The following is a 14,725-nucleotide window of genomic DNA, read 5'->3' on the forward strand; positions in this document are numbered from 1 at the left end:
CCCAGCCAGGAAAGTGGGAGCCAGGGGACAGAGCGAGGGGTAGTTGAGTCAGCATCTCCAAGGGCACCCGGCCTGAGGGAGTGACCCGGGGACCAGAAGTCCCTGCCCTGTTCTGATTTATACCTTGGCCAGACGAATTTCCACCTGGTGACTGGGGCGTCAGGGTGTCCAGAAGGCAATCCCCCCATCTTCTAGGAGCTTGTTAGGGACCTGGCTCCTGAGACCCCGCCCTTGAATAAATGGGGGAGCAGACAAGAGGAGCCCCGCCGGAGGGGTGGGGGGCAGACCCACAGGATGAGGAGGGGAAGAGGTCAGTCTTACCCAGCATGCCTTGGGAGTGCCAGGTGTACTCGTACCAAGTCTTGACGCGGTTCTGCACGGACCTGGGGATCCGGTAGAAGGTCATGTACTTGACTGTGCTGTCCATGCAGCTGCGGTAGTAGGTCTGTCCCGCGGTGGCGGCCCCCACCACATCTCTCATCTGGGGGAGTGATTGGGGGGGTCAGAGTGCAGGGTTGTAAAACAGGCTCTGTGGGGTGGGTGGACACACAAACAAACGTTTGGATTGGGGGGAAGTTTCTGCTTATTTGGGGGGGGCGGCTGTGGGTCAGGGAAGAACTGGGCTGCTGGCCTCTCTGGGGGCCTCAGTCCCTTTGGGTTGAACCAGGAGGGAATGTCCACCCTGATGGGCTAGGCCTGTCCAAGTTGGTTCCTGGTGCCCACAGCCCCTTGTCTACCCTCCTCTGGAGACCACTCAACCAGGTAAACTGCTCCTCAGGGCGGGGACCCCCAAAGGTAACTCTGGGAACCCCTGGTTGTCACCTCCTGCACCAGCCAGAACACAAGACGGCCCCCTGGCCTGCCATTGCCACCACATTAGAAGCCCCTGGCCCCCCAGCCTTCACAGGAGCCACTCAGTCCAGGCCTTCTGGAATCACAGCCCCCCCCCCCCATGTGGGAAGAGGACCGAGTCCTGCTGGGTGGTGGGGCCCAAGGGTCCCACCTTCACCAGCAGGTCCCAGGCTCCAAGCCTACCTGACGGGAGCTTCATTGGCAGGGATGGGGAGGGAATGCGGAGAGGGGACTTGCAGGTGACCCAGCTACCTGTCCGATCATCACGGAGAAAGCAAAGACACCAGTGAAGTAGTTCAGCAGCTGGAAGACGATTTCAAAGAGCGTCTGCGGATCGGGCAGCCCCCCGATGGTGATGAGGGTCTTCACAGCCCAGTAGTAACAACGGATGTAACTGGAAAGAGGGGGCACTTGCTGGCCTGGGCACCGCCACCAGGTCCGAGTGTGCAGACAAGAAAGCCCCCACAGTTCAGAAAGGCCAGGAGCCAGCTTCCCCATGGCCCCACACTCGCTTGCAAATGCCGCCTGGTTTGATGGAGCTCTGTCCCAACCCCACAGGGACATGGTGTAACCCCCACCGGCAGATGGGAAGAGTGATGTTCTGGGGGAGAGGTGGGGGCTAGGAAGACTTTCTCAGAGGACCAACCAGGGTCTCCCTACTTCCTGCTCCCAAGAGGAAACATTCATTTCTACCCTCTGCCCTTCACTCTCTGCCTTTATGCCGGACCATGGGGCTCCCAGAAAGCCTGGACAGACCCAACATCAAGGTCAGAAAATCCCTTTGCTGACCTTCCCTCTTGCCCACCCACTGTCAGATAGTGAATCTGAGGTTCCCACAAGGGAGTACCCAGGGTCACCAACTAGCCAGTTCCAGAGCTGAGACTAGATTCATTTCCCAGGGGTCCCTGGATGGGGCACGGGGACTGTGGGTCCCCTCGGGGTGACAAAAGGTATAGGAAATGCCCCACGCTGTCAGAGGATCACAAAGCTGCCGAGTCCCTGTCCGTCTGTCCCTGTCTGCAGGCTGTGCCCCCAGGGGTCAGAAGAAGACAAAGACACAGGACCTAAAGACTGGCCAGTCCTTGCCCTTTCCTGCCCCATCCATCCCGCTCCACTCCAACCTAGGGTGCTCAGAAGCCATGGGAAGCCTGCCTGTGTTCTGAAGTTCCCTGCTCAGCTCTGAAACCAGCTGTCAAATCTTCCAGTCTGAGTCTGACTCAGGCCCACATTCCCCGGGGCTCCACGCGTCAGCTGCTGATGCAGCATGTGTCCAACTCCCAGTCCCATATAGTAGGGGTGCGGCAAAGCTAGACTGGACGCTAGAGGGGTGCTGGGCACATATCGGCCCACAGTGGGAATGGAATGAAGCCACTAGCCGTGGGAACAGGCAGGTAAACCTGCAGTGAGACCTGGGAAGGGGAGACAGAGGTTTCGGGGGAGGGGCAGGAGGCGAGGGTTGGGGGAGTCTCTGCCTTGGGCTCCGCTCTGGGTCTCTGCACGCCCCCCTCCGCCACGCCCATAGTCATACCGGCTCTAACCACCAGAGGGCACCCGAGGCATCCTTCAGCCAGACTTCCCTACTGTCTTGGTCAATCTGGAACCCTATTGGAGCTGCCGCTGTGGGTTTCTAAGAGTAGAAAACCCCGTCGCTCTCTCGCAGAGTGACCAGCAACTGCTAACTGCTGACCTTACAGTTAGCAAGTCGATGCATAACCCACCAGGACTCATTAAAAAAAAGAAAGAAATTTATGACCATCAAATTGATGGCAACTCATTGCACCCTCTAGGACAGGGTAGAGCTGTCCCTGTGAGTTTCCAAGACTGCAGCTCTTGATGGACGTAGAAAGTTCTTTCTCCTGTGCAGCAGCTGGTGGGTTTTGAACTGCTGACCTTGCAGTTCAACACACAACCACTATGTCACCAGGGTCACTATGAGACCAGGGCTGCAGAGGGCTTCTCAGACAGGATGTCTGTAGCAGAGTAGACAGTTCATCTTGCTCCTGGCAGAGTTTGAACCGCTGAGCTTGGGTGAGCAGCTAGCGCTGAAACGACAGTGCCACCAGGCTCCAGACTGCCAGGCTGCAACCCCTCAGATCTCTGGGTGCTCTCCTTGCATGGGGGTGAGGGGGTTCCGACTGCTGGGACAGGGACAGGGGGAAGACCCAGGGCCAATGTCCACAAACTCTGACTTTTCCCCACACCCTTTCCGGTAAAAGAATCTTCCAATGACACAGTACTTCTTAAGGGGGCCCCTTCTTCCCCTCTTCCCATCTCCCCTTTCCACCCCGTGCCCCAGCCAGGAAAGTGGGAGCCAGGGGACAGAGCAAAGGACCCCGGCAGTGGGCATTCAACCAATGGTGGCTGTGTTAGATGTGACTGTCTTTAATACGGTGCCATAGTGGCTACAAGTTGGGCTTCCAACTGCAAGGTCAGCAGCTCAAAACCACCAGACATTCCTTGGGAGAAAGACGAGGCTTTCTACTCCCGTGAACAGTGACAGTCTGGGGAACCCACAGGGGCAGTTCTACCCTGTCCTGCAGGGTTGCTGTGAGTCAGCATTGACTTGACGCCAGTGAAATTTGGTGTGTTTTTTTCTTTTTGGGTTTATGATTAACCACAACACTGGATTTTGGATGCGTCTGATTACGCAGGGTCACTGAAGGGCAGAGATTGAAAGCTTGGCCTACCTCCTCTTTTCAGGGAAAAAATATGAATTCAGCTCCCTGTTGCCAATGAAAAACATTTGGATCCTAGTCCATCATCCAGAATAAAGTGTAGGGACCTGCTTTCGCAGTCTCCCTGACCTGTTCCAGGCCCCCCTTGGGGACACTGCCACCTGCTTTGGGAAACAGTTATAAGGTGTAAGGTCCAGACTCCTCCTTCCAGCCACGCAGCACAGCAGCCTCTCCTCAGCCAGGTGGTCGGGCTGCGCCACACCCTTCCCACCCTCTCCTCGGTGCTGGGCCCCACGTGGGAATTTCTCCTCCCACCCCCACCCTCACTCCCATGGAGGCAAATGGGACAAGAGTTAGGGCACGGCAGCCACACCACATGCCTGGGTTTAAGTCCTGGTGAACGGAGGAGCTGTGTGGCGTTAGAAACACTTCCCCTACCCTCACCTCACCCGTAAAATGGGGATCACTCTTGGCTCTGTTTGTGTGAGCGGTGCCACCTGGGATGGTGTGTTCGCTCACTCACTGGGCTGCTGACTGAAAGAGTGTCAGTCCACCTTGACTGAGGCCCTCAAAGGAAGCCTGGTGAGGAACTGCCCAAAACTCAGCCACAGAAAAATGCTATGGGCACAGTTATGCCGGGACACACACGGGTGCCCCAGGCTGGGACTGACGCCACAGCAGCTAGTCTGCGTGGTTGTTGTGAAGAGTGAGTGAGTTACCCCACTGAGTGCTCAGACAGGACTTTACGGACCTGTGCCGCAATTATTACCAGGATTCCCGTGAGCGGGGGCGTCCCTACCATTATTGCTAGTATTTCCGTCAGCAGGGGCGTCCCCACCATTCTTTCCCCAGGCCCCATCATTCATGGCTGCTGTCTGAGCGGGCACACAGCTCCCTCCTTGGACTTCCGTGACTCCTTCCCACCCAGCCCCGCTTGACTTCAGGGCCCTGTAAGGATCTCTCTAGAGGGCTCTGGGGGGCCCGGGCTCCCTCTGCCTGGCTCACGGCAGGTGCTCAGGAAGCAGCAGTGTGACAAACCCTTGAGCCTTCCCGAGCCTGCGGCTCCTTGCGCATGTCAGCTTCAGCAGCAGGGTGGGACGTGGGTCCTAAGGGACAGGGCTGAGCCTAGATGACTGCTTATCTGGCCAGATTCTCAGGAGACAGACGAGGCCGTCTACTCCTGAAAGGTCTGAAGGCTCATAAACCCAGCGCGGCAGGTCTGCTCTGCCCTGTAGGCTGGCTCGGAGTCAGAATCGACTCCGTGGCAGAGAGTGGAGTCGTTGAGCCGAGCCATACTCTCATTTGCCGTAGCCCGTGGGTGATGTACTGCGGTGCTGGGAGCCCCGGGGCCGTAGCAGTATGCGTTGGGCTGCTAACCACACGGTCAGTCATTTGAACCCACCAGCTGCTCCTCAGGGGAAGACAGACCTTTCTACTTCCATAAAGAGTTACAGTCTTGGAAACTCACAGAGGCAGTGGTTCTACCCTGTTCCTTCGGGCTGCTTTACTCCCGTAAAGAGTTACAGTCTCAGAAACTCACAGCCTGGTCCCATGTATTTGGAATCTAATCAATAAGGGAAGGTCCAAAACAAGAAAAGAGACACCCGCGGGGACACTGCTGGGCTTTGGCAGCAGCAAGATGACCGGCTTTGACTCTCAGACATTTTTGGCATCTAGCTCTGGACCCTGCTTTGGGCTCACCTCCGTCTGACCTTCGCATTTGGGACTGCACGGCACCCACCACCCGGTGAGACATTGCTTCACGGTTCTCTGAGTTTCTGTGGGTCGTGGCAGCGATTCACAGAACCCAAGGACTGGAGGGACCATCCTCACGGAGGAGCGAGGGGGAAATGGTATGGGCTAGCATCTTGGAAGAGTTGGATATTGGGGACATCTTTAATCGCCTGCCCCTTGGGGACCCATCTGGTCTTCATTGTTCTAAGAGAAACGATGACCACAGGGCAGGGCCTGAAGGCGGGCTGCAGCTTACCTGTTCCCCACGCCGTCGTAAACCCAATGGGTGGAGCCGATGCCCTGGTAGGCGGACGCCCAGTAATAGAGACAGGAGTTCACGTGTAAGCTGTAAAGCAGGTACGCCGTGGTCCTGATGACCCTGCGGGAGGAGGAGAGGGTGTGACCGCAGCAGCAGTAAGGACGGAGGGGCATGTACCCTGGGGTCAGGACCGCAGAGTTCAGCCCATCACCAACTCCCTCGCGCCCACCTCAGGGACGTCCTGCTAGAACCACATGGCCTGCCCAGATGCTTGGTGAGGTGGATGCCTATCTGTCCAGTGGGACCCAATGGGTGCTCTTTTGAGGCCGTGCCATCTTGAATGGAAATGCATCCAGAGTTGGCACGGGGCAGCAAGACCACCTGTGCGCAGGTTCTGGGGGCATGGACAAGCCAGGGGGCAGGAATTGGGGGAGGGGGCGAACTATGGAAGGAGAGGTGGAGAGGGGACATGCTTTCCAAGTGGGACCTGTGGTCTTCGGTCCCACCCTCGGACCTCTGTGAGACCATCCACTGTGGCCCCTGTCTGAGCCACGTGAGGGGGCCCAATGCCTTCGGTTGTGACCAAGCCCCTGGAATGCTGGGAGCCACACCTGCCTGTGTCCTCTTCACTACGGGGGAATGGACACCCCTGGTCCTCGAAAACACAAACACCCTTTAGGAGAGGGGAGCTTAGGCCTGGCTTCCGGTGAGAGGAGGGGTGGGGGGGCAGGAGCAGGGGCTGGAAAGAGGAAGTGATGTAGGAGAGGAGAGGACGGCTGGCCCCGTGTTCTCTGAGACGGGGGAGCGGCTCACCTGTAGACGTAGGCTTTGCTGAGGATGGCTTCCAGGCGGCTGTTAAACTCAAAGAACGCCATGTACTGGGGGAAAACAAGGCATCGGTGTGACACACAGCACCAGTGATGACGCAGGGGTCGGGCTGCCCATTCCAATCCACCATGGCCCTCTCTGATGTGCTGTGGCCTCAGGCAAGTCACCCGAGCTCTCCTGGGTCATTCAGGTGGAGACCCTTCAGAGCACGCTCCTCTCTTGAGAGGTGCTCCCTTGGGGAGCACTAACAGTGTGTAAGGGACTCTGAGCCTAAACGCTGGAAGTCTGCCCCCACCCGAGTTCCACAGAAGAAAGGGCTGGCAACTTGCTTCCACAGAGCTTCCAGCTCAGGTAACAGGCATCAGAAGACCCCAAACAAACAAAAAAACGTATCACGGAGAATGAGAGGGGTCAGAGCAGAGAGCCTTGCCCATCTGTAGACATTGGGACATGCCCTCACAGGAGGGTCGCAAGGAAGGGATGAGTCAACCCGGCTACAGTATAGCACCGATGAAACACACAATATTCCTCTGGTTCCATGAGGCTTCCTTAGCCCCCACTATCATGACCCCAATCCTGCCTTTCACTGTGGGCTAGGCCGGAGCATGTACACAGCACATACAAGAACTAAGGACACATGGAATCCAGGTCAGATAAGCCCCTCAGAAACATAAATGGAAGTAGGAATACCAGGAGGATGGGAGGAAGGTGGGGAGAGGAGGGGAGGAAGGGGGAATGATTTGCAATGATAGACACATAACCACACCCACCCCACCACCCCGAGGTGGGCGAACAACAGAAACCATGGGCAAGGGAGAGAGAGCAGTCGGTTTAAGATATGAAAATAATAATCATCTATCATTTATCAAGGGGTCATGGGGGGCTAGTGGGGAAGAGGGAAAAAAGAGGAGCTGACACCAAGGCTGGAATAGAAAGTGTTTAGAAAACAATGATGGCGACCTACGTACACATACGCTTGATACAATTGATGTATGGATTGTTACAAGAGCTGTAAGAGCCCCAAATAAAAGGATCTTTAAAAAAAAATCATAGAGCTGACAGCCAAGAAAGCCCCAGGCAGGTTCGCGTGTCCTGAGGCCCTTTGTGTGGTCACCAGCCTTCAAGCTTTACCTTCAAACATCGGGGCAAACGCAAGAGGGGGTTCACTCCGAATTTCAAGTACAGGAAGTCCAAAGGCAGGAGACAGAGCAGGTCCATCTGGAACCCCAATGGGACACAGGGTGCATGAACGCGTGGCTCAGGTGTGCAGGGGCTGCATGAGGGAGGGGCCCCGGGAAGGCCCTACAACTGGAGGGCAGAAGGCACCCACCACAAGCCCCGGCGGGGCTTCCATACCAGGGACAAGGGCTCCCTGCCTGTGCGGGGAGCTGCAGGAGGGCTGTGGGGCTGCAGAAGACCCCCAACCTGGGCGGGGGCCTGAAAGGCACTCCCATGGGAGATAGGACCGGCACCTCCCCCTCTCCCTCCCCCCCAACCCCCCCATGATGCAGGAACCACTGTCTTCGGAGGCCCAGGACCCTGGAAAACGCGCAGTGCATGCACATACCTTAAAGCGGCGAGATTTCAGGTAATTGTTCCGCATCTCCTTTTTGTCCGTCTGGAAGAAAAAGGGATTTGATGGTGAATAACCTGGGACCTTAGCTCCTTAGCTCCTGGCATCTCAGGAACACAGATGGGAGTCCTCGCCGAGCACGGCCCCTGCCTTCACGGTGAGCCAGACTGGACCAGAGGGGCTTCCAAGAAGCCCTCCCAATGATTCCCAAAGGCAGCGCCAAGGGGCAGGGGGCGGGGGAGGTGTGCTGTGGGTGGGCGCACGTGGACTTTCCAGGGACCTGCCTCCCTGGGTGACTTTGTGCGGCTTCACTGGCAGAGCCGGGAAAGAGACTGCTCAGAGCATTCTCCCGCTCTGAACTGCTCTAGAAGCAAGGCCGCAGCTGGCTCATACCCTGCAGGGACCGCGCCTCCTCCTTCAGGCAGTGGGAGTGGGGGCAGGACCAGGGTATGGGGTCTCCTCAGTGTACTGTTGGCAGACCCCCAGGAAATGCTGACCGCCCACAGCTGACGGGGCTGGGGACCCATTTTACAGAGGAGGAAACTGATGCTCAGAGACGCGCCACAGCCAGATATTATGGGTACGCTGGGGTTTGAACCAGGTCCCCGTGGTCATACCAAGTCCCCATGCTCAGTTGCGGTGGGTGGTTTTGGGCCCCTGGGTGTTTGTCATTGGGACAGAGGCATGGGGGGGGGGGGATGGGGCAGCGGCGGCTGATCAGGCACAGAGAGACGACCCTGAGAGGCCCGTGTTCACCCATCTGTGGTCAGTTGCAGCAGGGACCTCAATTCCCTGGAGGCCGTGACTGGGGCCACCCCTGTGCCCGCCTGTGACTCACAATGATGTCCCCGCCTTTGACGAACTGCAGGCGCAGCTGGAACAAGGTGATGTCCAGGAGGTAGATGAAGTCGCACAGGTAATCCATCAGCATCCAGAGGTACAAGTTGTCTGGCCGCTGGTAGGGGAAGGCCCAGCGCACCGGAATGAGCCAGCAGTTCCAGTTCCAGGCCAGCACCACGAAGAACAGCCACAGGATGTACATCAGGTCTGCAAACAGGAGGAGGTGCGGGGAGGGGCTCCTGTGGGGCGGGACCCTTCCCCACATTCACTGCACGTGGGACTGAGGGAGTAAAACTACTTCTTTTGTTTGTAAAGCCACTGTGAGGTCCTACAAAGCCTACGTACCCCAACAGGGTGGGGTTGGGAGAGTGGTGACATTAGGAGATACTTTCCCCTTGTTCAGAAGAGTGGCGTAATGGTTACGAGTTAGGCTGCTAACGATAGGTCAGCAGTTCAAAACCCCCAGCCCCTACGAGAGAGAACCATGTGGCTTTCTACTCCTGTAAAGGACTACAGAAGCCCACAGGGGCAGATTGGCCCTGCCCTGTGGGGTCGCCGTGAGTCACAATCTACTTGGTGGCCCTGAGTTTGGTTTTACTCTGGTTGAAATTTTCCCCAAAAGGCATGGCCTGCCTCAGCAAATAATGCCTGGTGCACTGATGGAGAGATGGAAGGACGAATGATGGATATTGTCACTCAGCTGGTCGTTGTAGGGCCCGGTGGACAGGGGTGTGTAAAGCCCCAGGACTGGAGACACTAGGACTAGAGTCCTGCCCAAGAGTCCCCGTGTGGCACCTGCCCTGCCCTCCTCAGAGAAGCCACAAAGAAAGGCCCCATTGAGAGCAGTAGGGAAGGGCCTTTGTGAACTGTCAAGTGGGGTGCACACACGGGAGCTTTAGCCTGATGGATGTGGACGTGCTTACCACGAAGCTAAAGGTGCCGCGTCAGACGTGGGAGGAGCTTCTGCCCTTTGCTGCTCGGGACAGGGAGGAACTAGTCTGAACGGAGTGGAAAGAAGGCTCCACCAAGAGTCAGGAGACCCAGTCCTGAGCCACTGGCTAGTTGTGTCCTTAGATCAGTTAACTTCCTCATCTATGAGTGTGACCCGTGTTCCTACTCCAGGGGGTTGCTGTATTTTTTAAAGAACCTGGTGAGGAAGTGTGGAGTCACTTGGAAAAGTGTGAGCGGTCCTGAGCCTTGGCCATCCATCGCCTCCCCTCCTCCACCCACCCCACCCCACCTCCGGCCCCCTCCCATCACCCCCTGCACTCACTGGTCAGCGGGTCGATGCTCTGAGGAAACTGGTACTTCTTCCAGGGCCGGCGTTTGAACTTGCAGCACAGCATCTCGCAGTAGTGCTCCTCCTCCACCTGCCCCACGTCAACCGGCTTCGCGTCTGGGGCCGGCTCGGTGGTTTTCTTGGGAGCTGCCCCAAGAGAGGTGCTTCTGAGAAAGCTGGGTATTTCCACTCAGTCTCTGTGTATGGGTCTGTATTTGAGCCCCTTTGGTTCCCTCTGGTGGGTTATGGATACCTAGGGCTCCCCACACCAAGGGCAGAGTGTTGAGGGGTCCTAGGGCATGTGGAAATCGGGAAATGGTGCTTCCAGTTTCTCATGAGCAGAAATATCACTCTTCTCCTCTAGCATGAAAGACTGGACGGTATATAACAGCCTCTCCTGTGCATCTATGATGATACCTGTTGGTGATCAAGGTATTGGCTCTTACAGGTTCAATATTGCTGTTTCTAGCTTTAGGATGGAGGAGTCAGGCCTTGCCAACTCTATCATGAGGGCCATGAGTTACAAGGCACAGGAAGACCTGGAAAACCCTCCTGACAGGAGGGGGAGGGTTCCCTCCCGGCCTCTGGAAAGTAAGGTAACTTTCATGTAGCACAGTAAGAATCTTCAAACCGGGGCCTGTGAACAACCAGATTCAGATCGCTGTGACAGTATCTGAATATGAATGCATCCAAGGCTGGGCCCACCCACAAGTCAGCAGGAAATAAGCAGAAGGGTCAGTGAGGGTCTATGCCCTGTGAAAGAGGGAGTAAAGTGCCACCAGGCCATTGGGGAGAATGGCACCCTTTCTGCCTCCCCCAGGTATAGATCTTTGTACACTCTGGGCCCCGAATTCAAAGAGTGGAGATCAGGGGTCTCTCGTGCACCCGAGCCATTTCCTTGGGGCCTGTTATAGGTACATTTATTGTGCCAATCTGGCCAATAGGAATATGTGGGATTAATCAGGTCACAGTTTGATTGGCGGGCAAAGAGATAAATGGCTTGGCAAGGCCTGACCTTCTCTCTCTTGCTCTCTGGTGTTCAGACCAGTGTGAGGCTGCTTTAGGTAGTTCTCTGCCTCAACTTGTGCGCTGCATTCCCTGTGGGACAGCCAACCCATTGATCATGTCGCTAGAGCTTGAGGTTCCTTTGAGACCTGCCTCACCATGCTGCTGGCATGTACATCACTTGAGCTTGAGGCTGGTGAATACTGTCTCCATCATTGCTTGAGTTTGAGATCCCATCCGGGCCTGCTTTGCTAAGCTTCTGAGTTGCTGACTGTTGGTGACCCACCCTGCTGTTTGCTGCCTATGGGCAGATTCTGCTTGCCTTGCCCGAGGGAAGACTCAGCTGTCTGCTTCCTTGACCTGGGACCCAGTAACCCTTGTGAGTTGAAGGACTTCCAGTATGTTAACCGTTCCATGGAAGTGAGAGGAACTGAGTCCTCTGTTCTGCCGTGTGAACTAATTAGCTGTTATATATAGTGTGCTGGTTTATTTTCTCTAGAGACCCCTGCCTAACACAGGGCCACCTCGTGAAGAGAACATCCACCCTCCTCCAACCAGACATCCCCCACTCCAGACTCACAGGGCTTGGGGCTTTCCTCATCAGAGGTGACATCAGGGTCGATGAGCTTCTCCTTGACCTTCTCCGTCCGCTCCTTGAACAGCTTCACTAGCTCCTGCAGCCGGTCATTGATCACATCACTGTTCTGGCTGGCCGTGGAGATGGCCCGGTCCTGGCCACTGCGGGAGCATCACCCACCACTGAAAGGGCTGGCTAGTAAAAGACCCCTGTGCCCTGAAGACCAGAGCTGGGCAGTGTCTGCCTCCATCTGCCCCCTGAGGTCAGAAACAGCAGACCCATTGCTGACCGTGGACCCAGCTGGGCTCAGAGTCTATGGCCCCGTTGCAGATGCTGTCCCGATCCGGGCTGACCAGGAGCAGCCTGTGGTGTACAGCTCCCGCTCACCTCCACCCAGTCTCCCAGCTCCCTGAGGGTGGCCTACTTACTCCGTCCCCTGTGGACTGGAGGGATCTGACCAGGCAGCCGCCGGGGACTCAGCTGGTGACAGTGCCTTGAGCTCTTCGGCCTCATCCTCATGGGAGGGCAGCTTCTTCCTGCATGGACGGAAGTGGAAGGACCCTCAGCCCAGGGCAGGGAAACTGCTGGACCTACAGGTCACACAGATCCTCTGCACCCCAAAGGGTCCATCCGCCTGTGCCTGGTGGATAAGCCATCCTGACGGCAAAGAGGGAGGTGCCCAGTGCTCTCTCGGGGCTTAGGCTCTGCCTTGGTTCACTGTGCCAGCATGGTGGTTCACAGCATTGACCTGATGTCCTTGACGCTTCTTTAACCTTGGGCAAGCTGCAAACACTTTCTGAGCCGCCTCAGTTTCCCCCTCTGGAAAATGGGGCTAGCTGGCGCAAGGAAATGGCATGCGACTCAGTTGGGTCTCAGCTTAAATGCCCTTTCTTTTCCCCTCCCCCTCCCAGTCTAAAGTCCTCCCTCTCTGGCTGGTCCTACCTACTCCCCACTCATTATCACACACAGCCACTTCATGGTCAGCCACCAGGGCAGGCCTAAAGGCTCATGGCCCATCTTGTTAAGCCCCTCCTCAGAGCTCAGCCTCCCCTGTCCTTCAAGAGCTGCCTTGACCAGTTAGTGTTGGAGAAGGCCGGGCAGTTCTATCTGGCTACATCTGAGCCTCCCCGCCCCCCTGTCCCCCTCACCCCCCACCCCCCACTCCACAAGGCATCTGTGCTGCACGCCATGGGTACCACACCATGTCCCCTGACTCCCTGACGGAAGATGCCCGTGAGAGGGCTTGTCAAGTCCACCCAGCTCCCACAGCCGGGGGCTGCCACACAGCCAGCAGCGTGAGTGTGAGGGAGACAGTCCCACCGCACAGGACAAAAAGCTTCCAAACTCACTGCCATCGAGTCGACGCCGACTCAAGAGCGGCCCAGGTTCAGGCTAGAACTGCCCCTGTGCGTTTCTCAGACTGTAACCGTTGACGGAGCAGAAAGCCCCGTCGTGCTCCCTTGGAGAGGCCGGTGGTTTCCAACTGCAGACCTCGCCGGCTGTAGCCCAACATGTAAGCCAGCAAGGTGCCGCGATGCGCCCCTCCCCTTTAGAGTCCCTTCTACATGACTGACAGCTGAGGGCTTTAAGACCGCGCTTGCTGGGAGCTCAAACCGGGGAGGGGAGCCTGGTCCCGGTCCTGACACCAACTTGTCATGTGACCTTGGGCCCACCGACTTCCCCTCTTGGGCCTCAGTTCTCTCCTCTGTGCCCTGCACAGGATCACTGTGCTAGAAAGGCCACGAGATGCGTCAAGGGTGACCTGTGGGTGCCCGTGGCCGAGCCTGGGACCGTGAGGGTGTCAGATTTGGCAGGAGAAGGTGTCGGCTGGACAGGCGAGGGCAGACTTTCCTCCAGGATGAGCGGGAGGCTGTCGGCGTCAGCATCCTCCACCTGCACCTCAGGGTGCTCACTCGTGGCAGGCACTGGGTGGGGAGCGGGGGAGAAGAGAACGTCAGAGCAGGGAAGCCACGTGGCAGAAAGCCCGTGTGAGCGGCCCCAGGTAAGATCCATGCAAGGGCTCCGATCCAGGGCCCGCCAAGCAGCAGCACGGCCACCCAGTCACCAGCCCGGAGCCAAACCAGGAGCCTCGACGACACAGCAGCTCTGAGCACAGGCCAGCTCTCCAAAGCGCAGCCCCGCTTCCCTGAGCCTAGAACTCAATGATGGCATGGATGTCGGGGGCAGCACTCAGAGGCCTGGGGGCCCTAGGGAAGCTGACCCAGCACAGCTGTGTGGTCCTGGACCTGCCGGGTCCCCTCTCTCAGCCTCCGTTTCCCCTTCCAGGTCTCTTCCCTGTGGAGGAGAGACCAGGAGGGTGCACCTGGTCTCGAATGGAGCCCCTGGGGTACTAACAGGCTGCCTCTGTGATGTCTGTAGTTGTTGTGTGGAGAGCATTTGGAACACCCTCTGTTTGGGAATGTAGGTTAGGACTGCCTGCCTTGCACAAGGCCAGGCTCCTCCCTGGACTTCTGAGTGGCCTGTCGCCATGTCCCAAAAGCCAGGTCTTTCCTGGGGAGCCCTGCCTGGAGCTCCACTGATCTCCCAGGGACTGGGGAGCCAGGTCTGCCCCCAGCCAAGCTCACAAACTGCTGAGGGGGCTGGGATGGTCCCCGACCAGGTTCCCCATCACGCCAGGGCAGGACCTGTACCCAAGAGCAGTAGGGCACAGGCACAAGGCACCAACAGCACAGGGGTGTGCCCTCTGGAAAGGGTCTGGTCCCATGGGAAGCTCCAGCACTCTCAGGGTTGCTTTATGTTCTTTTCAGGCTGGTGGGAGGGGCCGGAGCAAGGCTGAGACAGGCTAAGTCCTCACTCGAGGAAGGAGGAGGATCAGGAATCGGGGATTTAAAAACATGGGAGAACGTTTGCCCTGGCAAACCAGAGTCTCCCCAGGCTGTGGCAGGAAGAGAGTGTGCCAGGTGGAGGGGCCCCACCCTACTCCCCAGCAGCCTAGAGAGCTGATCTTCAGAAGATGGGGGGCAGGGGGAGCCCCTTCCCAAATGCTCAGGTGCCACTGGGCCTCCCAAGCTGGTCGCTTGCACCCAGGATGCCTCCCCAGGAGCCTGGGAGGGACGGGTGCCTGGTCCTGGGTCAGAGCCTG

General features: G+C 57.5%; 1 protein-coding gene across 1 annotated transcript in view; it reads right to left on the reverse strand.

The window, feature by feature from the left end:
- CNGB1 (cyclic nucleotide gated channel subunit beta 1) overlaps positions 1–14,725 on the reverse strand; it is a 65,005-nt gene that overhangs the window by 16,139 nt on the left and 34,141 nt on the right. The window contains exons 17-27 of the mRNA XM_045293903.1: positions 13,385–13,547; positions 12,051–12,158; positions 11,626–11,783; positions 10,035–10,187; positions 8,760–8,968; positions 7,916–7,966; positions 7,480–7,566; positions 6,334–6,398; positions 5,518–5,640; positions 1,105–1,246; positions 322–481 (exon numbers count right to left, since the gene is read on the reverse strand). Of these exons, the coding sequence (XP_045149838.1) occupies positions 322–481; positions 1,105–1,246; positions 5,518–5,640; positions 6,334–6,398; positions 7,480–7,566; positions 7,916–7,966; positions 8,760–8,968; positions 10,035–10,187; positions 11,626–11,783; positions 12,051–12,158; positions 13,385–13,547 (1,419 nt within the window). The remainder of the gene's footprint in view (positions 1–321; positions 482–1,104; positions 1,247–5,517; positions 5,641–6,333; positions 6,399–7,479; positions 7,567–7,915; positions 7,967–8,759; positions 8,969–10,034; positions 10,188–11,625; positions 11,784–12,050; positions 12,159–13,384; positions 13,548–14,725) is intronic.

The sequence above is a fragment of the Echinops telfairi genome, unplaced genomic scaffold (genome assembly GCF_000313985.2).
Source record: "Echinops telfairi isolate 266 unplaced genomic scaffold, ASM31398v2 ScPeMD7_2291;HRSCAF=2852, whole genome shotgun sequence".
Classification (NCBI taxonomy): domain Eukaryota; kingdom Metazoa; phylum Chordata; class Mammalia; order Afrosoricida; family Tenrecidae; genus Echinops; species Echinops telfairi.